This window comes from Schistocerca cancellata, chromosome 5 (assembly GCF_023864275.1).
Source record: "Schistocerca cancellata isolate TAMUIC-IGC-003103 chromosome 5, iqSchCanc2.1, whole genome shotgun sequence".
Lineage (NCBI taxonomy): Eukaryota > Metazoa > Arthropoda > Insecta > Orthoptera > Acrididae > Schistocerca > Schistocerca cancellata.
This window is the reverse complement of record NC_064630.1, coordinates 628,263,774-628,291,661: the sequence shown is the minus strand read 5'-3', so window position 1 is coordinate 628,291,661 and position 27,888 is coordinate 628,263,774. Positions and strand designations below refer to the sequence as shown.

General features: G+C 42.5%; 1 protein-coding gene across 1 annotated transcript in view; it reads left to right on the top strand.

Moving 5' to 3' along the window:
- LOC126187999 (glutamate receptor 1-like) overlaps positions 1-27,888 on the top strand; it is a 1,505,209-nt gene that overhangs the window by 1,156,102 nt on the left and 321,219 nt on the right. Inside the window, exon 8 of the mRNA XM_049929408.1 lies at positions 2,375-2,581. Coding sequence (XP_049785365.1) covers positions 2,375-2,581 — 207 coding nt within the window. The remainder of the gene's footprint in view (positions 1-2,374; positions 2,582-27,888) is intronic.

Below are 27,888 nucleotides of genomic sequence, written 5' to 3'. Positions count from 1 at the left end.
GTTAACAAATTTTGCATAATTTCATTTACCCATTTCTCAAAGTATAACACATGCTCTCGTAGGCAAAAAATATTCATTGCGCAAAAGAAGGTAGTTAGAATTATGTATGGGGTTCACACATAAACATGTTGTAGGAATCTCGTTAAACAGATGGAATGTTAATAACACTCTCGAAGCGGACTTATTCACTTATCAAAATCGTTGTCAACAATCTATCTGAGTTTGCGAGTATCAGAAATATTCACAAGGACAGCACTAGAAGCAAAAATGATTTGAGGAAAATCTATGTTTCACTTTGATGATTCTAACTTCGACACAGAAAGGTGTTAAATACGCGACTATGAAAGTATTTGATACGGAAACAAAATTTATTATGCCATCACGTGTTCAAGTGTTGACTACAGATTTTTCTCCTTTCTCCATCTATACCATGGATTAATTCTTGAACAGAAGTAATTCGTGATTTAAACTGAAGAAAAGTTGTCAACGTCCCGCACACAGTAGTACAAATATTTCTTTCATTTTCTTTTTGTGTTCTGTGTGTGTGTTCAGATGACACATTCTCCTTTATGACGTTTATCGTATGATATATTGAACATTTAACTAACTCAGTACCAGACTAAATTCACCATCATCGATATCGTTATCGCCACTTAGCATGATGGTATAAGAGTGGCATTTGGTAAACGACATGATTACTTCCGGTTCTCATAGCTGGTAATTTTGGTTGCAGGCATTGGAAATCTAGTGTGTTAAGATGAATGGGTGGCCCTATCTTCTGGATCTCCATGATGTTACCTTTCTACAAGACAACTTGTTGTTCATGCTGTCCTGTGCGTAGGGTGCTCGTCTAATACCATAACTTACACCTATGTCATGGGTTTATCAGAGACAGGCATGAGTCCACTTGCCGGCCACTATGGATGATGAATCGTGGCGTAGAGTTGAAGCAGCGTGGAATGACCTGCTCATATCTGTGATCCAAGATCAGTTCGGCATAGCGCGCAGCCGGATTGTAGCCATTTTCCCAGCAGAGGAGACAGACCGGTGTGTTGAATTTTTCACCGTACACACCCCTAATCATCTAGAGATTTAATCATGTGTTATTTTACCTTTACTGTGCAGGCCGAATAAGTAAAATTTTGTTAGTACCCTTCCTGGTGCTGAGATTTTAATGGCCTGCACTTTTTTTGTTTTTACGCTACATTAATTTTAAAGAGAGTGTGTTTGTTATGAAAGTGGTGTCTATCTACATTTTCTAAAAATCATGTATATATGTTCATTGATTGCACATGTTTCCTAAACTATTCGTTCGATGTTTACCAAGCTTAGTACAGATATCACTTACTCTCTGGAGAGGAGCACGGTGACAGTAAGAACCCCCAACCTTCCATAGGAGAAGGTGAGGGGTTCCGTGCTCGATCCCAACGGCCTCGTACCAATAGCAGTCGAGATGACAGGCATCTTATCCGCATGGCTGTAACGGATCGTGCAGCCACGTCTCGATCCATGAGTCAACAGATGGGGACGTTTGCAAAATAACAACCATCAGCACGAACCTAGGTGCACGAATGGCAAAACGTCATTTTTCGGATGAATCCAGGTTCTGTTTACAGCATCATGATGGTCGCATCCGTGTTTGGCGACAACGCGGTGAACGCACATTGGAAGCGTGTATTCGTCATCGCCATACTGGCGTATCACCTGGCGTGATGGTATGGGGTGCCATTGATTACACGTCTCGGTCACTTCTTGTTCGCATTGACGGCACTTTGAACAGTGGACGTTACATTTCAGATGTGTTACGACACGTGACTCTACCCTTCATTCGATCGCTGCGAAACCCTAAATTTCAGCAGGATAATGCATGACCTCCTGTTGTAGATCCTGTACGGGCCTTTCTGGGTACAGAAAATGTTCGACTGCTGCCCTGGCCAGTACATTCTCCTGATCTCTCACCAACTGAAAACGTCTAGTCAATGGTGGCCGAGCAACTGGCTCGTCACAATACACCAGTCACTACTCTTGATGAACTGTGGTATCGTGTTGAAGCTGCATGGGCAGCTGTACCTGTAGACGCCATCCAAGCTCTGTTTGACTCAATGTCCAGGGTATCAAGGCCGTTATTACGGCCAGAGGTGGTTATTCTGGGTACTGATTTCTCAGGATCTATGCACCCAAATTTCTTGAAAATGTAATCACATGTCAGTTCTAGTATAATATATTTGTCCAATGAATACCGGCTTATCATCTGTATTTCTTCTTGCTGTAGCAATTTTAATGGCCAGTAGTGTACGTGTGCAATACGCGGCATAAGCTTACGCGGGTGAAGCGGCGCGGCGGGCGTTTACACTGTGTCTGACGGTTCGGGCAGGCGCCGGCGGCGCTGATGTACGACGCGGTGCTGGTGCTGGTGGAGGCGATGAACCGGCTGCTGCGCAAGAAGCCAGACGTGTTCCGCGGCTCGCTGCGGCGCGGCCAGCTGCCGGGCAACGCGACGCGGGCGCTCGAGTGCAGCGCCAGCAAGGGCTGGGTCACGCCCTGGGAGCACGGCGACAAGATCTCGCGCTTCCTGCGCAAGGTACGCCGCTGCCCGCACTGCGCTGCCGCCCGGAGGTATGTGTGTAATAGCAGCAGGTGGCACGCCGAGTCGCGGCAGCGCACCGACGTGGTCTCGTGTTTCGTCGCGGAGGTATGTACCACCATTTACCCTCAGGGCAATGCACAGACTCGAGAGCACCACCAGCACGATGTGCGAAAAGATCTCTTGTTTCTTCAGGAAATTAGGGTGCCTCGTGCCACAGTCGAAATACTGCACTGATATGAATGCAGTTGCATTGGGGCTGTAGAGTGGAATGGCTACTAGTTCTGGTGACGTAAGTATGTTTTCATAGGTACACTTTATTACTGAAACAAAGTTGATTTATTACCATAAGCCTCTTACAAGCAAGAAAAGTGCTTGGTATGATGGTACAATAACAAAAATGTAGATAAAATACGAGGTGCATTCAAGTTCTAAGGCCTCCGATTTTTTTTCTCCGGACTGGAAAGAGACAGAAACATGCGCATTGTTTTAAAATGAGGCCGCGTTCATTGTCAATACGTCCCACAGATGGCAGCACCGTACGGCAGATGGAATTTTACCGCCAGCGGCGAGAATGAGAACTGTTTTAAATACTTAAAATGGCGACGTTTTCCTTACTTGAACAGCGAGCAATCATTGAATTTGCGTGGTGTGAAACCAACTGAAATTCATCGACAGTTGAAGGAGACATGTGGTGATGGAGTTATTGATGTGTCGAAAGTGCGTTCGTGGGTGCGACAGTTAAATGAAGGCAGAACTTCGTGTGACAACAAACCGAAACAACCACGGGCTCGCACAAGCCGGTCTGACGACATGATCGAGAAAGTGGAGAGAATTGTTTTGGGGGATCGCCGAATAACTGTTGAACAGATCGCCTCCAGAGTTGGCATTTCTGTGGGTTCCGTGCACACAGTCCTGCATGACGACCTCAAAATGCGAAAATTGTCATCCAGGTGGGTGCCACGAATGCTGACGGACGACCACAGGTCTGCCCGTGTGGCATGTTGCCGAGCAATGTTGACGCGCAACGACAGCATGAATGGGACTTTCTTTTCGTCGGTTGTGACAATGGATGAGACGTGGATGCCATTTTTCAATCCAGAAACAAAGCGCCAGTCAGCTCAATGGAAGCACACAGATTCACCGCCACCAAAAAAATTTCGGGTAACCGCCAGTGCTGAAAAAATGATGGTGTCCCTGTTCTGGGACAGCGAGGGCGTAATCCTTACCCATTGCGTTCCAAAGGGCACTACGGTAACAGGTGAATCCTACGAAAATGTTTTGAAGAACGAATTCCTTCCTGCACTGCAACAAAAACGTCCGGGAAGGGCTGCGCGTGTGCTGTTTCACCAAAACAACGCACCCGCACATCGAGCTAACATTACGCGACAGTTTCTTCGTGATAACAACTTTGAAGTGATTCCTCATGCTCCCTACTCACCTGACCTGGCTCCTAGTGACTTTTGGCTTTTTCCAACAATGAAAGACACTCTCCGCGGCCGCACATTCACCAGCCGTGCTGCTATTGCCTCAGCGATTTTCCAGTGGTCAAAACAGACTCGTAAAGAAGCCTTCGCCGCTGCCATGGAATCATGGCGTCAGCGTTGTGAAAAATGTGTACGTCTGCAGGGCGATTACGTCGAGAAGTAACGCCAGTTTCATCGATTTCGGGTGATTAGTTAATTAGAAAAAAAATCGGAGGCCTTAGAACTTGAATGCACCTCGTATGTCAAAAGGCAAAACTTAAGGTAACGAAAAAAATTACAGAAAAAATTGAAGCATTACGTCGTGTCACTAACTTCAACACGAAGCCTGGACCAAAAGTACCTTTTTTTTGTTTTGGTAGCTTTCATTTAACAGTTTGATGCAGTCCGTCATGCTTTTCTCTCCTGTACAATCCTCTTCATTTCCGAGTAGCGCTTACAGAAAAAGTCGCCAGCTATTTGCTGGATGTATTCCCGGGTAGTTTTGACCCGATTTCTCCACTTCGTACTCCATTCTCTGGCTTCCACAGCTCCGCTCACTATCTCCAAATGACAAAATGATAATACGTAAACTCATACAGCAACAGCGAACTGCAAATAAAAGACGATAAATAAAACCATGGCAACCGGAATATCAACACGCAAAATAACAACGCTACCAACTTATGCACCAACCTAGTATTACTCAGAAACGAATATGCAGTGTCATCTCAAACTATAAAACCAGATCAGCCCCTTTCGCTCCCATCACTTAACTGCTAACTGCCATAGCTCCCTTAGATTTCCGCTCAGCTTCTTTTATAATAGTGGACTGTGGAATCATTCTTATGGAGTCGACCAATCAACACGTCTAAAGTATGCAATCGTTTTTACGACTTAAAGGTGTGCTGAAGGCCAGTTTTAAGGAAGACGCACTAGATCAAAATGCTATGCAGCGACCATCATACATTGCCAGTATTGTTCAGATGCTAATCGTGTTTGTAATATCCTAGCCAACCTAGCAATGCTTCGCAATTGCTAATGTGTATCTCTGTCCCTCTCCTCCTCCCTCCAACACGCTTCCTGATTTGTAATCTACCAATGAAATTCAGCCATTTCCTATATGAATAAAATACATTCTGTTTAATTTTTATTTTAACATTTTGTGGTGAGTTTCGTTTTGTATGTTTTAATATCCCTTTTATCCCAACGCCGACCCACTTCAGTCAATATACATCTATACCACTACAGAAAGACAGGTCGTTGTTTAATGTTATTACAAGAAATATTGAAAAACACTTGAGCGATTTACTTCACATTTTTACTTCATACTCTAATTAACATTCGGACAACCACAAGTTATATATATTTTTAATATATAATATGTAAATACATATGTAATGTATAAAGAGGAGAAACGTCACGAAAAATCTCGGAAAAGTTCGTGACTGGTTTACGTCAAATTTTTAGACGACACAGTAATGAACATTTGTACTACATAAGCTACACAATTTTAGTATGTGTAATATATAAGAATACATGTAATACATAAAGGAGAACCGTTGTAATAAAAAAATCTCGAGGATTTCCTGAACGGCTTACTTCAATGTTCTACAAGATTCGCAAATAAATATTAAGACAAAAATGCTACCTGAAACAGCGTCTTTTAGATGAAACGAATTACTTATCTTGGGCTATGTAGTCCGATTGAATTGCTTCAATTACATCAAAATGTATTCTAAAGAAAGTTCCAAAATTAAATTGAGCCGTGGTCTTGTGCATCATGCTTCATGGATTTAGTTCATCAAAGCTACCTCCCACAAAAGGCATTAGGTCTCAGCAAATAACAGATAATTCTGACTCAATAAATGTTTGCAAATTTGAGGATAATCTCTAGAAAGGTAAACAGTATGTACACTGGAATCATTCTGTGTGAGCTCGTGTATATAACAGTACATGAAAAGCGACCGATAATTTTTACCGGTTTCGTGTTGCAGCTGAAAGTACCTGATGTATTGCACCAGAACTAACTTTCATCAGGAGAAAATTTAGGTTACAATGAACAAACCCTATTAAGATCGAGTGCTTGCACTGATCGTACATTGGAAAAAATAGTGAAGAATTAAATAGAATTGCATTACACCCCGCGCCAATCACACGGTTTCTGAGCTATGAATGTGTCCTAAATACGTATCAATCTTGGGATGGAAATGAACGTGTAGACATTTACACATTCACGCAGATCGACACTTTTTCTCCCGCTCGTGGGATGTATATTGAATCTGTCATTGATGAACTTCTCAAATGGGGTACAAACCAACTGCTACACCACTCTTTTTCCTCATTGTCAGCCTACAAATGCCAGCCACAAATGTGTCTCTTCATGCAAGGTAAAAAGAAGAAAATAAAATTAAAGCAATTACAGCACTCGGTCACAAAAATTAAGTCTTTTGACCTGGTTTCGGCACTTCTAAAAGTGCCTTCATCAGAAGTAAAAAATACAGACTGGCATGTCATGTATAAAATAAATATCAAGCTTAGGCACAACATTTTTAAAGTAGAATACATGGAATATATATATTTCGTATGGCTAATAGAATACAGCAGTAAGTAAGTAATAACACAAACAACGTATAAAAACAATGAATGGTCAATATGTTACAGGCAACAAACAATTATTAGATCTAAAAAAGGAAGTAAAACACAAAATACTCAAAAATACATAGAAATTATAGTAATAGTATCTAGTAATAGGTTTTTCAGAAGGAAAAGAGTAGACCAGACTCATGGTTGTATGTCCAAGTCCCTTAGCCAGCCAGAAGCATCTCCCTCCAGGAGGTGCAGCTCCTGCATTGTGCCAGGGATATGATGTAGAGTTTGTAGATTCCCACAGTCGCAGTTGGGTTAGTCAGTCTGTCCCCATTTGTGCTTCCAGTAATTACATCTACCATAGCCTGTTCGGATACGATTTAAAGTTGTCCAAGATTTTCTGGGAAGACCGAAGCCCTCGGGCCGTAAGGTTGGGTCCGAGACTAAGTTAAGGTGATCAGGGTTAGACATATCCCATTCCCGACGCCAGGCTTCGCCGATATCATAATTGTCCTCGATCAGCTGTTGCCCTAATCTCCATGATGGCTTACGGGACTTGAGCCTGTGGCTGGGATTCTTGCAGTCTTCGTGTAAGGGTAGGTCACGGTTGTTAGCGCACTTTTACCATTCCCGTTTCAGTGCAGATCTTCGCCTTAGATGAGGTGGGGCTATGTTAGCCAGTACCGGGAGCCATTGGTAGGGCTTCGGTTTAATAGTGCCTGAGATGAGCCTCATGGTGTCGTTTAGCTGGGTGTCCACCGTTGCTGTATGAGCGCTGTTTAGCCAGATCGGAGCGCAGTATTCAGCCACCGAATATACTAGTGCAAGAGCAGATGTTCTGAGAACTGTGGCGCTTGCTCCCCAGCTACTTCCAGTGAGTTTGTGTAGGACATTATTTCTGGTTTTGATTTTTGCTGCGCATTTGTATAAGTGCTCCTTGTACGTCAAAGATCGGTCCAATGTAATTCCCAGATACTTTGGGGAGGGGATTGTAGTTAAGCAGCTGGCCTCTGAACTCTACGTGGGGTGCATAGTTAGTCTGTCTGTTGTTGAGGTGGAAACAGAAGACTTGGGTTTTAGAAGTATTAGGTCTGAGCCTCCATGTTTCGAAATATTCATCCATTTTGATAAGGTCTTCCTCAATGGTTCTTTCGGAATTGTGGAAGTCTTGATGTTGATATGTGAGAGCAATATCGTCTGCATAGATAAACTTCTTAGAAGATGTCTCTGGTAGGTCTGATGTATATATATTAAAAAGTAATGGAGCTAGCACGGATCCTTTGGGCAGGCCATCATTTAACCTATATTTCTTGCTTATCTCTCCATCTAGGTGTACTTCAAAAAATCTATTTGAAAGCATATTGTTGATTAGGGTAGCCGTTTTCTTGCAAGGAATAATGCGTTGGAGTTTAAGAATCATTGCCTTCCTCCACACTGTGTCATATGCTGACGATAGATCTATGAACACGGCGACTGTCTTTTTCTTCCTTTGAAATCCACTCTCAATATGTGTGGTAAGAGATAATACTTGATCACAGCAGCTCCGACCGGGTCTAAATCCGGCTTGTTCAACAGGAATGAAATTCTCAGCAATGGGTTTTATTCTGTTGAGAATAAGTCTCTCCAATAGTTTGTAGCATACACTTAGAAGAGCTATAGGTCTATAGTCCTCTGGGAGCTTTCCATCTTTGCCAGGCTTAAGAATGGCGACGATCTTGGTTTGTTTAAATAGTGGTGGTAGTATTTCCGATCGTTGGATGTCATTGTAAAACTGAGTTAGCCACAGTAGAGCTCGAGGTCCTAGGTGCCGTAAGAACTCGGGGTGGGCCTCATCTAAACCACCCGCTTTACCCATTTTCATTTCTTTCAGTGCTTCTGTGATCTCTGGGATGGTAAAGGTTTTTGAGAAATTGTTGTCGGGTGTGGATTGTCGGAGCTTGGTTCTCAGTTCTTTCTTTACTTTCATAGTCTTATCCTTGTTGCTGCGTGGTGTTTTTCTCGTAAGGTTAACTATTCAGTTTGCTACCTCTTTGGGGTGTATGTTGCCACTCATACAGGTTTTAATGGAGCTTTCACCTAGGTTTTTAAGAAGGCACCAGGCTTTCTTGTTGGAGTGCTTGAAGTCCATATTTTTCATGAGAGTGTGCCACTTTTCTCGTCTTGCTGAGTCCAGGCATTGGAGAAGCTCGTCCGCAATTTCAGGATCGTTGTTTTGCGAATATGCATTATATAGGTCTATGCATTCTTGGCTCCAGCCGGGAATATAGGTTTTCCTGTAGCCTCTGGGAATGTGTTTTTTGGCAATGGCTAGGAGTAATCCCACAAAGCGGTTGTCGTTCTTCGATGCGGGTGGGATCCATTGGATGTTGTGGTCCATTTCGGCGGTAAAGGCTTCCCAGTTGGCTTTGCCAAAATTCCATCGAGGTTTAGGTGTAGATCTCACTATTGGAATTGTATACCGACATGTAGCAGGACGGGCCTGTGCTGGCTACGAGGAAAATCAGACAAGATCTGTTTATTGCAGCGTAATGGTAGCTTTTTGGCGTCTCTGGAAACAAAGCACAGATCGGGGTTGTAGTCTTTTTTCCATCTAACCGAGTGGAAAGTCCCTTTATCCTTTAGATCATGGATCAAGAAGACGTCTTCTATCCGCCCATTGCATTACTCCCTCCCCATCCTCATTGGTGTTGTTATATCCCCACTGGGTACTGTGGCTGTTGAAATCGCCCATTATCACTGTAGGATGTTGTATGTTGGAAATAGCAGAGTCATTCCATGACTGAGTTGGGGGTTTGTAGAAGTTGATGACTTCAATATCAGCAATTTTTGTTCTTATGACGTAGGCGCTTGGATCAGTGTGTGTTTTTATATCGTGGACCTGGTCAGTCTTGTTTTTAAAGTAGGTGGCAGTGCCATAGGTAGCGTGGTAAGTTGCTGCAGCAAGGGAATAGCCTGGAAGTTTGCATCTATTTTTCAACTGCTTTTCGTCGGCGCAATGTGTTTCCTGGAGCAAGACAGCATCCACTGAATGGTTGTCCAGGACTTTAATTAGGTAGTCAGATTTAGCTCTACTCATTCCTTCTACGTTGAGTTGTAGGATTTTAAGGACATCTCCAATGTTCTTGGTCAACGGGTTCTGAGAGGAACCGTTGTTTCGGGTATTCGCGTGCATGTCTGTGCTGATTCTGTAAAGCTGGGAAATCCTCACAGGTCCACCAGCCAGATTTGTAGACTATTTAGCGATGATAAAAAATCAGATTACCCATGGTGCACCACGGGGAGGCTAGTCTACATTGCACATGGAAGACACTCCGCCACGGGCTGCTCACATTTGTCGAGCTACAGGTAGCATCAGACTGAAAAGGAGACGTGAATGGGTACCATGGCATGGCACTCCATGGGTCATTGTTAGCCCAGTGATAACATTCTTCATCATCCAACGATTTGTTGTCCACCTAAACTGTAAAGCTACTAGCCGCTGATGAGCCACTTTTGCCAGCAACTCAATCGTCTTACGCAACTCTCACTGGTTAATCAGCCAAAATCTACTTTAAGATCGCTAATTATCTATGAGGTGGATACATTAGTCGTTAAGTTTGCTACATCTAACGAGAAAGAAACTAATTCTGCAATAATTAAACTTTCATGTTTCGAAGGTCAGGCCTCCAACATCAGAACTGTTGAACAAGAATCTCTAAGAGCGATGGTAGCAAAATACAAATAAAGACACTAAAATTACGTTGTCATTTTCCTTGGGACCGAGTCTCCTTAAAAAAGTACATAAATATCAGCATCAACTAATAAAATATGCTAAAATGGATTCTCATAAGACATCCTGAGTGCTGCCAGCGTCAAAATCTGACGTTGCCAATACACAGGATAACAAACTGCGAAGCTGCCGATACTCAGAACAACATGTGCGAATCCATTTTAGTATGTTACGTGTGTTGACGGTGATGTGGATGTATTTATTAAGAAGCCACAGCTGCAAGGGAAGTCGTCACATAATATTACGTTTCTTATTTGATAGCTTTTAGAGATTCTAGTATAACAATTTGAGGAATAACTTGGTTTCGAATAAAGCACAGTTCGAATAGTGTTTGAAAGTCTTTTTGGTTGGCATCCCCTTGTACTCAATAGATGGATATGTAAACAGGGACTGTTAGAGCAGCTTAAGAAAAATGCCCTTCAGGTTTCAGTTATGGTAGCACTTGGTCACACCAGTCAAGCTTAGGTCTTTTGTGTACGATAAATCCGTTACAAGTTCATAACTATGCTTCATTCTGCCAGTGTATTAACTCTGTAAATATTAGCTGTTCCATTTTATTGTAATGTATTCACATGTCTTGACAGTTTCCCTACAAATGATCAGGGAAGTGAGTATTATATTATGTTATATCTTCTGACATGTTCCAAACCCACAAGAATCATCTCATTTTTGGGTCAATGGAACGAAAGCTGAATGTAATCTAATCTAACCTCCTTCTGAATGCGTGTTTTTGTGTTGCCCACTAAACATGTTGTAAGCCCAGTATTTCAACATTGGTGGTAACAAGTACCTCATGTCCATTATTGATGAACTCAGTATCTGTTTTACTTTGTACATCATTGATGTGAATGATTGGGTCTCCAGAAACTTTAAAAATGTCTTATTTGTTATAATTCAGTTTAAATTAAATGTCATATTGTGATTTTTATGGCGAAACTGAGCCGCTATGTCACCTTGCGTACCGTAATACAATGCACTTAGAACACTAGTTTACTGGTTAATTTGCTTCAAGGTATTACCAGTAGGTACACAAGACAGTTAAAGGACAACAAATGGTGTTACCACCAACTCAATCGAATAAAAGGCTATTATTCTCTAATCCCCCTATTGTACTGTTGTTCTGGAACATGGGGTATTGTCTCCCAAGGTCGTCCCTCGGATACAGACCAAGTGCCTAGTAAGTTGGAGATGCCATGTAAGATCACAAGCCAGCGTACAATCCATACATCGCCACTGATTCCATATGAATTCCCGTTGTGACTGATATCATTAGTTCCTTTCCTTTCCTTTCCCGACTCCGCCATCAATTTACATAATATATATCATAGCTGTGTGTTCCACATGTCGTGTGTTCTTCCAGACACATCCAAAAGAACAGACACCATGCACTCATATAATTGATTCGCTCCTATGGGCATTGAACCCATAACCTTCACTGCAGATGCACATTTACATTCGACCTCCAGTGGGAATCTAAAATTAGTGTATCTGTAGAACATGAATGGGGTCTGTGGATAGGTTGCCCTGGAAGGGAGTGTGAGCTGGCCAGGGAGCGTGCCGAGATATTTTGCTCATTTATGATAAACAGTATGTCTAGTTCGCGCACTGGTTAATACAACTGCCTAGTAAGTGGGAGATCTTAATTTCGAATCCAGGTCTGACACACACTTTCACTCATCACTGCTGATTCCGCATGAAGTTCCAGTGCAGCTGATGTCATTAGTTCCTTCCCTTTTCTTTCCTCTCCCCCCCCCCCCCCCCCATCCTCCATACCCTCTATCTTACACAAGTGCACTATGTATGGAATAATGGGAAATTCCAAATTTGGCAAGAAATCCAAAAATAGCTTGGAGTTTCTCGTTAAATCACTTTAGAAGTAGTGCTGTTCCCCTGAGTATAAATTGGGAGGAACTCAAAGATAGGGCATTGTCATGCTGGAATTCAAGGTGAGAACTGGGATTTCCCTGCAGATTCACGCCTCTCTGTCGCAAACGAATGCCAATCTAAACCTGTTGGCTACATACATAAATTCTCCACCCACAGGTAGTAAACAAGCTAAACCTGCCTGCTGACCTCACACTTCGAATTCCATTTTGTTCTAATTCAGTTCAGTTTCACTACAATTTATATTAAATCCAATTCAATTTCGGTCCGAATTCAATTCAGTCTGAATTCTGTTTAAGTTCAAATCAGTTAACTTTAATTCAGTTCAGTTAAAAATCGGGAGCCAACAGTTCCCTTAAGGGGACACAGACACGAACAGGCTCAAAAAAATAAATTTTTTAACTCTTGTTCAGTGCTTCAATTACTGACGATTAGATTCGGAGTTATTAATTTTTCCGTGGTGTGTGGTAACTGTTACCATGCCCATTTTTGCTCTGTCTTACTGAGCGTTGACTATAGTACAGTAAACATTTATGTTCCACAGATATTCGTATTTCAGATGATAGAGAGAATTTTTGTTTTGATGTTTGCCATTCTATCTGCGTCATCGATTATCATTTGTCAACCTTTCGTCTTTGTTGTTAACGTTTTGGCGATACAAATGTAACACTTTTGTGAAAAGTTTAAGCAGAATTAGTAGAATAACGAAATTTGGATATAAGCCCAAATTTCGTGGAAATAAATACGTAAAAATAGACCACGAAACTGGTAAAAATGAACAGAGGAAAAAAAAAGTTGAAAGCGAAGTCAACGCGAGTGTCAGTGTTTCAAGCAAAAAGCTTCCAGGGGCTGCCGGTTTTCCAAGTGCCTCTCAAATGCTTGACAGTGTAATACATTCTGTGAACAGTTTTTCTATTTCTACTGATACAGACATTGTGATTTTCATGGGGCGTGTAATCCGAAGCAGACTGTACGAAAACAATGTAAGATTAGAGTATGAAATTAGGTCTATTGGGAAGGGCGAATTTCAGGTGCAATTCTTGTGCAGTAATGAACGTTCCTACACCTCCCAGAAAGTTTGATATTTACAACAAGACTACTGATGCAGTTGTAGCTGAGGTGAACGAATCTACAATACTGAAAGCAGCAAAAGAAGTAGCTACCTTGAATGATACGAAATTTGACCCACGTCGTACTCCTGCTGGTTTTGATGGAAGTCAGTAGAAATGTTGGCGTACATCCCTAAACAGCACTGTGTCAGCCACTGCTTTTGATACTGAAAAGGTTCTGCATATTGAAATAATTCTTAAGTTCTTTGATATCTGTATCAAAAATTACACTAGCCAATATTCTTGCTAAAAGGAGTATGATGGTTCTAGTGGAGTGTGCTGGTCTTGCCAACACTGTCATAAGATCTATGTGGTCAAGAAATGTCCTCTACACAGACTCTGTTGGGAATGGGAAACTGTAAGCCTTATCAGAATGTGGTGGAAGGCAAACTTTATGGGCCTACAGTCGAAGTTAATAGTGTGTATTTGGCATGTAGAGAAAAGAATGGGACGACGACTTTTGGAGATATATAAAGAAAAAAAGCTAGGTGGTGAAGGTGGGCTGACAAAGGTTGAAATAGATAGGATTCAGAATTATTATGGTGTGACAATTGGAATAACTGCAGCTATGGAGAAGCAATGAGAAGAGTGTCTGGGTTATATTCTTTCACAAAATTTCAACCCATGAGAAACCGCAACATCACCTTTGCCCACAGTTACCTGGTAGCAGGGGCAAATTCAACAGTCCAGCTATAGCTTCAAGTTGTAGGCACAAAACTTCAGTTGTAGGAAATGTCATACTTGCTGTGAAACTTATTTTCTGGTAACTTAGCCAATAGGATCCCCTAAAAAATTTCTCACTGGTAAAACTGAGAAACCGAATGATAGTTTGAATCCTGTCATTTGGACAAGGCTACCAGAAACCATAAAATTTGGTGTTCATGACGCAGTCATTTGCTTCAGTACAAGTGTTTCAAAGAAGACATCAACATAGACAGCATCTATTATGCTGAAATTTCTGAAGGAGCTGCTACGAAGGAGGCCAGGGTAGCCAGAAGATGAAAGAAAAGAAGATAAAAAGGAAGAATCTGACCTACAGTATAGTCCTGGAATGTTTTAATAGTGTCTGCATGGTAATGTACATTAGCTTTTTATATGTAAAACGTAAATACAGTTTTTCTCAAAACTACGTTTTTTTATCTTCTGGTACACTTTCCTCGAAAACTAAGACTGATAAAGACACCACACTTTGAGCAGCTCTTTCAATAAAACGATGATTAATCAGATAAAAACTGGGACCTGTAGTGACAATTACAAATTCACAAGCTCCAAGATATTTATAAAATTTATAATTTTTTGTCTTATGGAACAAAAACATCATAGCCCATAACACATATAAAATACAGTAACAAATGTTTATGTGATTTGCTGATGATGTCTCATCTGTACACTGTAAAAGTTTCAGGGCTTTGTCTCCACTACTTTCTTCAGAATGTGTACCTGAAGTTTGCCCATTTTAACATTGACTTCTTACGGTAATTCCTTCACGACTGTGTCTCTTATGACAAATTCTGCTATTTTAAACTATTTTCAACCACCCATCTGCAGTTACAGTTTAAAAAATCCGCCCCGCCCCTGGCAATGGCTACCACAAGATGAAAACCGTGAGAAAATCCACTTACCCAAAATTTTACCTTATGGGAAGCCGGTTGGTTGTCAGAACTGAAGCAACTGGCCTAAATTGTAAACTGAACAGCCACCTGATGAAGACTGTATGGTTGTCTATATCATGTGAAACTGAAAAGAATAGGAACAATTGTGCCTTAACTAAAACAAACACCACTCGTTTGAGGGTCTCTTCTACGAGGGCAGTTCAATAAGTAATGCAACACATTTTTTTTCTGAAACAGGGGTTGTTTTATTCAGCATTGAAATACACCAGGTTATTCCCCCATCTTTTAGCTACACAACACTATTTTTCAACGTAATCTCCGTTCAATGCTACGGCCTTACGCCATCTTGAAATGAGGGCCTATATGCCTGCACGGTACCATTCCACTGGTCGATGTCGGAGCCAACGTCGTACTGCATCAATAACTTCTTCATCATCCGCGTAGTGCCTCCCACGGATTGCGTCCTTCATTGGGCCAAACATATGGAAATCCGACGGTGCGAGATCGGGGCTGTAGGGTGCATGAGGAAGAACAGTCCACTGAAGTTTTGTGAGCTCCTCTCGGGTGCGAAGACTTGTGTGAGGTCTTGCGTTGTCATGAAGAAGGAGAAGTTCGTTCAGATTTTTGTGCCTACGAACACGCTGAAGTCGTTTCTTCAATTTCTGAAGAGTAGCACAATACACTTCAGAGTTGATCGTTTGACCATGGGGAAGGACATCGAACAGAATAACCCCTTCAGCGTCCCAGAAGACTGTAACCATGACTTTACCGGCACTACCAACAGAGATGTCAAGTTGAGCACTGAGTTGTTTGATGGTGATCCGTCGATCATCTCGAACGAGTGTGTTCGCACGCTCCGCCATTGCAGGAGTCACAGCTGTGCACGGCCGGCCCGCACGCGGGAGATCAGACAGTCTTGCTTGACCTTGCGGCGATGATGACACACGCTTTGCCCAACGACTCACCGTGCTTTTGTCCACTGCCAGATCACCGTAGACATTCTGCAAGCGCCTATGAATATCTGAGATGCCCTGGTTTTCCGCCAAAAGAAACTCGATCACTGCCCGTTGTTTGCAACGCACATCCGTTACAGACGCCATTTTAACAGCTCCGTACAGCGCTGCTACCTGTCGGAAGTCAATGAAACTATACGAGACGAAGCGGGAATGTTTGAAAATATTCCACAAGAAATTTCCGTTTTTTTCAACCAAAATTGGCCGAGAAAAAAAATGTGTTGCATTACTTATTGAACTGCCCTCGTACATACACTGTAAAGTTTAGCATTGGCCGTAACTGCCAGTATGTCATCATCAGCCAGCCAGTGTGCCAGGCAGCCCTGAGTCGCTGCTGCCACCACCACCGCCAGACGCCGCACCAGGCTGCACTGTGACATACTCCATGGCTGTCGTGAAACTGCCAACAGACTTTAGCACCTGACTGCTGCACGGAGCACACAGTGTGCCACTAGAGAGACAATGCTTCTACTTGGATATCTGAAATGGTCAGCACCACATCATGAGTTAGAAATGAGGGGAGTTGTTTGTAAGCTGCCAGTTGCACTCTACACGTACTGTAACCCAACCACATCCGACTATATTACTTCACACATAAGAACCGTAAGGCATTAGACTATGCTTGTGCTCAGTTTCATCAGTTACCTCAGTGGCAGTTATGCTATGTGTCCCATGTCATCCCATATTCACCAAGCACAGTGCTGTAGTGATGTCTGCACTGAGACAGGACTCTACACCATCAAACTCACTGCACCAAATGTGCTGCTGAATTTGATGTGACATTCCATATTTCTACTCTCATGATGAAGTATTTCTAATGCTATAATCATACCTCCATTTCGAAATGGACAGCAGCTTACTATGGCAATGAACACCAACGTCAAGCAGTAAAACAGGAGCCAACACCATAGCGCGCGCACACACACACATACACACACACACACACACACACACACACACACACACACACAGTGCACTGTACTGCACCGATGTTTGTAACAGTAATACCACCCCATAGATGAATGCATAATACTACTTTTAAACCTAAAATACCCACTTCATTAAGGACAATAAGTTACTTGATAGGAACTGTCTAACTCAGTTGCAATAGGACATCAATTATTAACTTTCTGACAATGTAGAACTGTACTGAGCATGGCACAACGTAGTCACAAGTATCAACCAGCACAACGTGGTCACAAGTATCAACCAGCACCCAGTATCCTACAAGCCTACTTTTTGGAGCACTGAAATATGTTTGACGACAGTGAAATAGTACCAGGGGGATTCTGCGTGATGCAAGCCATTGACATGTTTCCAGGGGTGTAAAATGGCAGGTGTTTTCAAAATTCACTTTCAAGTGGAGTTCGTCAGTTATTATTTACCACTGATGCGACAAAATAGAAGGCTAACCATGATGAGGTTAATTCGGAATTAGGGGGAATATGAGCCAGGAAACCGTTAGCTAGCGGCAAAACTCAGCAAGAACAAGACCATGATTGAACACAATCAGATAGATCTTAAATAAACATTTTAAAGTAAAACCAACTGTACAGTAATACATAGATCTATCCATTGGTTTCATAAAACAGATGTCGAAATATAGCGGACAAAATGGTGTCGTTCCTGCAGATATCAGAAAACATAGATTTTCTCCCATTTCTTAAAAAATCTGGATGGCTGCTGAATAGCATATCAGTACCCATTACAGTGTCGAGTTTTGTTTTTACAAAAGACGAGAACGTTGCTGATAGCATTGATATCTGCTGTATTTGTCCCACAAGAGGTTCTGAAAACCTGCTAAGTTTTAGGACACAGAATTATGTTTGATTGTCCTTAAATACTTCCGATAACCGTCCAAGTTAGAGGTATTGAATGTCGTGAGGAGTTCAATTTTATAAAGGCTGCTTTATAATATTTCGGGTAAAATTTGGACTCTGATTATTCCATATGCCGTGGGAATATAAACTTCCCTCACTACAACATATTCCAACATAAATAAAACCAATTTACTCAAAACTGTCAAGAAGATGATGGACCGTAATCCATTCTGCATGGTGTAAAATGCAAAATTGCGATCCAGAGGTTACTGGCGCAGTCTGCATGGTTCCAATTATTGATTTCAACATGGCAATCCAAGATGGTGATCGAGGATAGTGATCCATATGCCATCGACGATGACAGAATCCTAGATGATCCCAGACGTGGGACCTGAGGATATGGATAGTTGTCATTGCAAAATAGTTGCACCGTTTTCGGTAGAGTTACAGACACACACCAGCAACACTCTTCCTCAATTTCCAGGTTACTAGCCACTATGTAGACCTGCTACTTCTCCTCCGTATACACTAGTGAAAGGTTGATCATCATCAAGAAATCTCTTCAGAGATCTACCACGTCCAGGCAGATAGAACTGGCTTAGTAGTTAAGGGAAGTACTAGTGTAGTGTATATTAGTTTTATTATTCATTACATGTAGTTCCATGATTTTCTTTTCATTCTTCTGCAGTTCAACAGCTCTCTGATGTAGTCTATGCAGTGCCAGATACATTTTAGTAGTACCAGCAGAAATCAAGTAAGTGTGCAGACACACTCTCTGATCCACCTCCCAATATATTGATGTGGAAAACAAGTTGGCATGAGTCTTCCTTTTTCTGTTCCCAGTCACATACCAAGGGGAATGGCTGTCATGGAATTTTTTCCCTTTTACTCTTTTAGCACGGAACCCTTGGTTTCGTGACAAAACTGGGGTGAAGATGACCTCAAGTGATTAACTGGTTTTGTTTTTTACATCACATGATGGAAATGTAACTGTTCTAAAACTGGTTGAGTACCCAGTAAAAGACTGAAGATTAAGCAGCTGCCCTGCGATTTTCTTCACCTTTCAAAAAGTTAGTAAGGTAGCACACAGGCTAGCTTTTCGATACAGCGCCCTATGTATAACACCAGGATAAGAAACTGTTCCATACTTTGAGCTCCCATTATATCCAATGCATGGCACCACTGATCGAGCCTCAGGTAAATTGTTGCAGAGTGCTGTCGTTCAACACTACTTATCAACTGACCGCCAACGGATCAAAGCACGTTAACGTTGGAACATCAGACACGAACTTCGAAGTTATAGGAGAATACAGAATGTCCGGCAGGGTGCAAAAGTAGAATTCAGTGATATGTGTTGGGATCAACTGCACAGCAAGGATGTCACGACAACCGAATACAAACCTTTTCCTTGGATCTTTGTCAACAAATGATTCAGATAGCTCTAAGCACTAGGGGACTTAAAATCTGAGGTCATCAGTCCCATAAACTTAGACCTACTTAAACCTAACTAACCTAAGAACATCACATACATCCATGCCCGAGGCAGGATTCGAACCTGCGACCGTAGCAGCCACGTAGGTCCGGAATGAAGCGCCTAGAACCACTCGGCCACCGCGGCTGGCTCTTTGGCAACAACAGTATATACATTGTCTAGATATTTGCGAGTTATATGATGAATTTAGCATCTCAAGACCAAACACATTATATACGTTTGAACCAACCAAGTGGCAAGAACCTGTGTCGCTTGTACAAGTCAGTACAAATCACCATGGAGAGACTTAGTCTATGGCAAAGGTATGTTAAACTGCTATTCTATTATATTGTCAAGAATGTTTTGGAAGATCCAAATCATGACGAGTAAGATGAGTCAGATATGTTTATCGATGTTTGTGTACGTGCTCTGTACCTAAGTCTTCCAGGATTAATCTTACAAATATTAATTCTATAAAAGCAGAGTTTCCAGATGGCGTTTCTGAGTCTATTACAGCTTCAGTTGGTTTCCATGATATACATGCTTAATTTAAAGCAAACAAAAAAAACTTATCTGGAAAACATTGCAGAGTGATGAACTGGATTGGTGTAGAAAAGGAGAATAATGTTTTAAAGATAATGATTTATTTTCCATTGCTCATAAAGTAAACAGTGTATATTAACAACATATAGATGCACACAGACACACACACTCTCACACACACACACACACACACACACACACACACACACACACTCACTAGACATCAAGAAAACCGATAAACTGCAGGGAAGGGATTCTGACGTCCTATGAGCATGTGTCCAAAAATGGATCGGTGCCACTGTAGATAATATTGACGAATAACAGTTCATCTGATCGTGTGCAGTTTGTTGATTGTGTGCTGCAGGATGTTTAATTGATGCAGCATGCTGTAAACTGCAGAATGGTCTGGCATTCATGTCGGCAACAAACGAAGTTGGTGTTTGTATACAGCTAAGCAGATGAAAACGGTCGAAAGGCAGTACGGCTATATCCTCACAGACACCAACCACATCACAACATTTAAAGCGCTTTTTGGGCGTTTTTGTGATAATGGATCCTTTCAGATCGACGAACGTGCAGTGAGGTAATGGACTGTGCATGCACCGGATTTGGAGGACTAAATGCTACGGGATATTGAGATGAATCTTGTACAAGTTCCAGACAAGTGGTTCGCCAGTGTGGTGGAAGCCAAAGAACGACTATGTGTATCCTGCATGACAACTGCTACTATCCGTATCACGTGCAATCACATTGAGGTCACTCTGAACACCTGTTGTGACGTGAATGTGATGCCGCTGTACTATGTTCCAGGATGATTTGTTGTCGTTGTACGACATCATCCATTTCCAGACACATGTTCATAGAACCTTCTATCCTCCATTTACCGTCCCAGCGATTTTACGGTTTCATTAATGTTCACCCATGTATACAGGGTGTTCCATTGATAGTGACAGGGCCAAATATCTCACGAAATAAGCATCAAACGAAAAAACTACAAAGAACGAAACTCGTTTAGCTTGAAGGGGTAAACCAGATGGTGCTATGGTTCGCCCGCTAGATGGTGCTGCCATGGGTCAAACGGATGTAAACTACGTTTCTTGTTTTTTTTTTTTAATAGGAACCCCCATTTTCTATTACTTATTCGTGTAGTACGTAAATAAATATGAATGTTTTAATTGGACCACTTTTTTCGCTTTGTGATAGATGGCGCTGTAATAGTCACAAACGTATAAGTACGTCGTATCACGTAACATTCCGCCAGTGCGGACGGTATTTGCTTCGTGATACATTACACGTGTTAAAATGGACCGTTTACCAACTGCGGAAAAGGTCGATATCGTGTTGATGTATGGGTATTGTGATCAAATTGTGCTATTTATGCTGCTCGGTATCCTGGACATCATCCAAGTGTCCGGAGCGTTCGCCGGATAGTTACGTTATTTAAGGAAACAGGAAGTGATCAGTCACATGTGAAACGTCAGCCACGACGTGCAACAAATGATGATGCCCAAGTAGGTGTTTTAGCTGCTAATTCGCACATCACTAGCAGACAAACTGCGCGAGAATCGGGAATCTCAAAAACGTCCATGTTGAGAAAGCTACATCAATATCGATTGCACCCATACATATTTCTATGCACCAGGAATTTCATGGTGACTACTTTGAACGTCGTGTACAGTTCTACCACTGGGCACAAGAGAAGATACGGGACGATGACAGATTTTTTGCACGCGTTCTATTCAGCGGTAACGTAAACCGGCATAGTATGCACCATTGGGTGACGGAAAATCCGCGATGGCTGCCACAAGTGGAACATCAGCGACCTTGGCGGGTTAATGTATGGTGCAGCATTATGGGAGGAAGGATAATTGGCCCCCATTTTATCGATAGCAATCTAAATGGTTCAATGTATGCTGATTTCCTACGTAATGTTCTACCGATGTTACAACAAGATGTTTCACCACATGACAGAATGGCGATGTACTTCCAACATGATGGATGTCCGGCACATAGCTCGCGTGCGGTTGAAGCGGTATCGAATAGCATATTTCATGACAGGTGGATTGGTCGCCGTCGTCGTCGTCGAAGCCCTCACGTTCACCGGATCTGACGTCCCCGGATTTCTTTCTGTGGGAAACGTTGAAGGATGTTTGTTATCGTGATCCACCGACAAAGTCCGACAACATGCGTCAGCACATCGTCAATGCATGTGTGAACTTTACGGAAGGCGAACTACTCGCTGTTGAGAGGAACCTTAGACGAGCGCCTATGCGGAGTACCATTGCTTCTGCATGGATAAATTTGCAGGAAAACCTGTTGCAAAGTAAAATTCTTTATTTATGAAGCAAAATTGATAAATCAAGGTGTATTTCCTCTAGACGTTAGAGTTCTTCAAACGAAAATGCACGTGGGGTGATGTGAAATACACTAATTTCTTCTCACATCTTGGATACACCGGTAAATCGAGTCGTTGAGTTTCTTAGCTGCAGCGATTTCGCCGTGTTCTGGAGTACTGCTGAGTGGTATGGGATCCGTATCATACAGGATTGACGCCGGACATCGAAAAAGTTCAGAGAAGGGCAGCTCGTTTTGTATTATAGCGTAATAGGGGAGAAAGTGCAACGGATATTACATGCAATTTGGGGTGGCAGTCGTTAAAACAAAGTCGTTTTTCGTTACGGCAACATCTTCTCACGAAGTTTACCGAGCGCGGTAGCGCAGTGGCTAGCACACTGGACTCGCTTCGGGAGGACAACGATTCAAACCTGCGTCCGGCCCTTCCCGATTTAGGTTTCACGTGGTTACCTAAAACGCTTAAAGCATATTCCAAGATGGTTCCTTCGAAAGGCCACGGCCTCTTTCCTTCTCCATCCTTCCCTAATCCGAGCTTGTGCTCCGTCTCTGACCTTGTTGTCGATGGGACGTTAAACACTACCCTCCTTCACCTCCTCCTCCTCTCAAGAAATTTCAATCTCCAAATTTGTCCTACGAAAGTGAAAATATTTTGGAGGCGCCAAGCTACACAGGGAGAAATGATCATCACAATAAAATCAGAGAAATCGGACGTCGCACAGAAAAAATTAGATATCCCTTTCTTCTGCTTTCGAGAATGGAACGGTAGAGAAATAGCTTGAAGGTGTTTCGGTGAACTCTCCGCCAGGCACTTCACCGTAAATTTTGGAGTAATCGTGTAGATGTAGATGTAGATGCAGAATATCTTTGTATACGGAATTTTTTTACCCCAGTTAAACGTGCGAAATATTCTTTTGACGAGTAAAGTAGTGCTACAGCCATGAACCCTTCTGAACATTCTTCCTTCATTGGGGCTCTCAATTGTCGAATAAAACTGACGTCTCTAATGATTTGTGAGACACACTTCCAACAATTGTAAATAGTATGATGTATTGTACAATAGGAAGGTAAGAGGCCGATGACATTTCCTCAGAGAAATATTCAATTATTCCTTGTCCTGATGAATGTTTATGGGCCTCCAGTGGTTTGCTACGCAATTCTTTGGTTCAAATGGCTCTAAGCACTATGGGACTTAACATCTGAGGTCATCAGACCCATAGACGTAAAACTACTTAAACCTAACCTAACCTAAGGACATCACACACAGCCATGCCCGAGGCAGGAGTCGAACCTGTGACCGTAGCAGCAGCGCGGTTCCGGACTGAAACGCCTAGAACCGCTCAGCGACAGCGGCTGACTTACACAGTTCTGTAAAAGTGAGTCAACATTAGCTAAATTCACGTATTTCAAAGGATGTTTATTGCTAATTATTTTGATACTTATTACGTTATGTTTTGTAGTACCACCTGTCTAACGTAACTGCAGGACTTGCTTTTTCACCCGTTGCAGTTGCACGAAATATTGCGATAGTATCAGGAAGCCACGGAAATCAAGGAGCACTTCTTTAATTTTGTCATAAAGCAAACTTCTTCCCTAGGAAGATATTGCAAAAGTTGAACTGCTCGTGGTGGTTTAGCAGCACGCCATGTTTTTGGATAACACAGATTGTTTCCTGAGTGTGTTGGGAAGTATTTTCCGAAGAGAAAACCACGGACAGACGCACAAAAAGTGCCCTTTGAAGCGGTGTGCAAAATGATCATCATACGACACAACAGAATATTTTCGGAATGTCGATGGAAAGATCCAACGGACGCTAATAGAATAACTTATTGGAAAACTTGAACTGTCTTAATGTGCTCTTTCTGGTGATTCCTCTGGCAGGGAAACGAAGTCCCCATCTCCCTGAAGGAGTCAGTAAACGCTCCCGTTTGGTGGCTGAATGGGCCAGCTAATAACAGTAGCTCTGTAAGTGAATTGTCGCTGTAACTTCGCTAAATGCATCCACAATCTTCCAGAAAATTATCTGAAGAATATTACACGTTTTAACGGTGAAAAAAAGTTTTGTGACATGTAACTTGTGTTCACGGAAGGTTGTGCACACAGTTGTTTCGCAGTTGCTTCGCGGTTTTTAGTAGAAAACACAAAAAGTAATGGTGCATTAATCTTCCGACATCAGATTAACATCATACGAACAGACTGAGGTGTCGTATTGATACATATTTTTATGCGTTTTTCTCGGTGGATAAATCTCGCCTGACATTATTGCGCATGTACACAGCAAATGGAACGTGTATTCGAAAATGTGAGCTTCTACTCTGACGAGTGAGAAACACTTTTTCCAATGCTCGCCCTTGTTCGGTTAATGCACCTGTGATGTAAACTTTTTCACTTGCAGTGCAAAACGTTCGCGAGCAAAAATCATAATGGGAAGAAATGAGTTAGCGCAAAAACTTAAAATATTTCTGTTTGTCGCATAGAAGAAAAATATTGAAGGTAATAAAATAGCTCATGGGAGTTCACAAGTTCGTTATTTTCTGCGATACCAAGTTAATTTTCACCATCTCTCCAAAAATTTCCGAGACTAATTTTATTCCTGGCGTGTATGTGAGGTCAGTGCAGTAACTACAGTGGGTAATCACAGTGGCAGCTTCAGCTAATAGCTATAAACAACAAATGTACATTTACATAATTCCAACATTGTGCTGGTATCAGCATCAACAGTTCGATATATTTAAAAAATATTAATTAAGGTTTCAATCAGAGTTTGCAAATAACATTTTGATTAGTGGCTAGTTTCGAACTTTAAGTTCATTCTCATACCGTTACCTGCATTTATGTTTCACTGTGTATAACACGTACGTTTTTACATCAGATCAATATAATACAAATTACTATACAGTCGTCTTAATACAGTCAAAATTCGATAGGCGTCTTTATTTAATTATACTTAAAGGTTTTTATTACACCTATTGAAAATAGAGTAGCTTAGGATTTCAATCGCGTGTTTCGGGATTCTGATACCAGTCGTCCACTAGAAATCAAGTTTATTACAAATGCCGGCAGGTGTCGGCTTCTTGTACCAACACTAACGTAAGAGTCTTCTAGAGTCATCCCATCATCCCAAAAGGACTTGATTGTTAAATAGCAGATTTCTTCTCCTGATCTTTTTGATATTTCATGGTTTAAGGTGAGGTCTACATCTACATACACATTCCGCAAACCATGTACGGTGCGTGACGGTGGTTACTCTGAAGCACTACCATTACAAGTCATTTTCATTCCTTTTCTATTCGCAAACAGAGCGAGGGGAAAATGACTATCTATGTGCCTGTGTACGGGCCCTAATTCCTCGTACCTTACGCCATGGCGTAATATTCTGGATCAGAAACAAAGTGCAAAAGTTTTATTTTTCTGTATATAAAAGCAGCCACATACCACCCAATGAACATGACATGATGTTCGCTAAGTAAAAAGACGGCAACAGAAAAAAAGAGTACAGAAAATATGTCGCAAACAGCGCCAATAATTGCTTAAAACATGCTGTAACATACAATAAATAAGATTAAAAAAACCACTGATGATAGTGATATTTGTCGCCGAAACTAGTTTGGGATAATAAAGAAATAAACGAATAACAAGGTGTTTTCCATCAAGGCTGACTCAATTTCTGATATTACTTTTTTTTTCTATGCAAACACGGACCAAATGGAAGAGTTCCAAGACAATATTATTGAAGAGTTGCGGCGCCACAGTCACGATTTCAAGTTCCGATACTCTGACGGCCATATAGGGGTTGTCGTCGCCGATCACGTTAGGTTTGGCCTCTAAACGTTGAGGGATTCCGAAGTCACGTTTGACATCGCGTAGAACGTTGGGTAGATGTCTTTAAACCTTACGCAAATTCCTCAGGCACGTAGCTGAAAAGCGGAAGACTTTCGAAACCTACCGTGTACTCAATGGTGACCGTCAGATCAAAACTGAACAGAGAAAATACGTGCCTTCTTACTTAGTTCTTGACGGCTGCGGGGCTGCCATGTACGATGGCCAGCCGCGCACTTGTTGACGTTGTGGCCAGCCGCGCACATGTTCGAGATGTGGCCAGGAAAGTCATGTCAGTTCTGAATGTCTCCGACGCCGATTGGTTCAGACGTCGCTCTTCCTGCGTGGTTCACTGTGCTACCTCTGTCTTACACGCCTGCGGCTGAACTGCCTGCTGAGCCCACTCTGAATCTGTTGGCACCGATGCTGAGTCTTCTCGAAGATGTTATAGACGTTTTGCTCGTCTCTCCTATACTACCGCCTGCAGAAGTACTAGCGGATGATGGCCACCGGCAGAAATAAAACGTCAGTCCCGACCCCACGGTTGTTGAACACGGTTCTGCATCGACTTCCGCTTTTCCGTCGTCAAGCCACAAGTCGGACGATAGCCGTTCCCCATCCGACACTGAACAGTTAGGAAACAACGGTCGCCGAGGAAACGAAAAAGAAAACTCTGTACACCTTCTTGTGACTACTTCCATCGGATGTGTACACTGGATGATGACCCTCCTAACGATACGCTGTGGCACCAGACGGGGCGACATCTCTCGCAGCCGCCGTTTCTGGTCAGCATCCACCTACAGACATTAACTTTACCCCGCCTGTCTGTTGCGGCTGCCCCCCTTTCTGTGATGGCCTCTATCTGTGGTCGCACCTCTTAAAGTGTTCCTCTGAATCGGCTGGCAAGACGTCTGCCTCCTCAGCAGATGATGTCCATGCTGGCGATGGAAGTTCTGGTGGTGTACAGGGCGATGGAACCCCCTGGTGGGTCGACTCCCTCCCTCTCACAGTGATGTGCCCTTCCAAGGTGGCCTAGCATGTATCTCCCCGTGCTTACTTTGTGTTTGCGCCGCCTGCCCAGCTGACTATGGCAGCTTTTCAGACTTGTCGCATAGGCACTGTCATCGCCAAGGCCATAAGCTGGAATTATTCCATGAAATGCTATGTGTTGTGGACGGTGACGTTTCTCTCCTTCAGGAGGTGCATGTTGCAGCTCTTTGGCTCACCATGACTTTATGGTACATCTCTCCCATGCTGCCCTTTTTGGTAGTAGGGTGGCGTCGTCTTACATGAGGGTAGATGGTATCCTCACTGTTGGAACTGCCTTTTTCCTTAATGCCCGAAGTCTAGCCCTAACGTTTGGTGTCGTCAGGATCTATAATGGCTATGCTCCATCTGGTTTCGGTCGCCGCCACGAACGTTCCACTTTTTCTCTGATATGGTCACGCCTCTCTTCCTTGATCCTGAGCATGTATGGGAGGCAACTTCAGCTCCATCTTTCTAGCATTCACAGTGCCAGATTCGCACCTGATGACCAAAACTGAACTGATCGGTTCCGTATTAACGCACCAGAATATCTACCAAGTTTCGCTGACATATAAAAAGTGCAGCCCACATTGGACCTCTGTGAATACGCGCACTTTAATCATAACCAGCCAGTATTTGCCTATTTGACCCCGTTAAGGATATTATGTTGAGTTATACACGCAGTGAAGTTCTGATCCAGTCATAAAAGTGATTTAAATCTCAGTTTTTCCACTAAACGACAGTGCGGTACTGTATCCAATGCATTTCGTAAGTTAAGACACTCGGTGTCTACTTGAGTGTATTGTCTACGGGACACTGGTTTTCATGGAGAC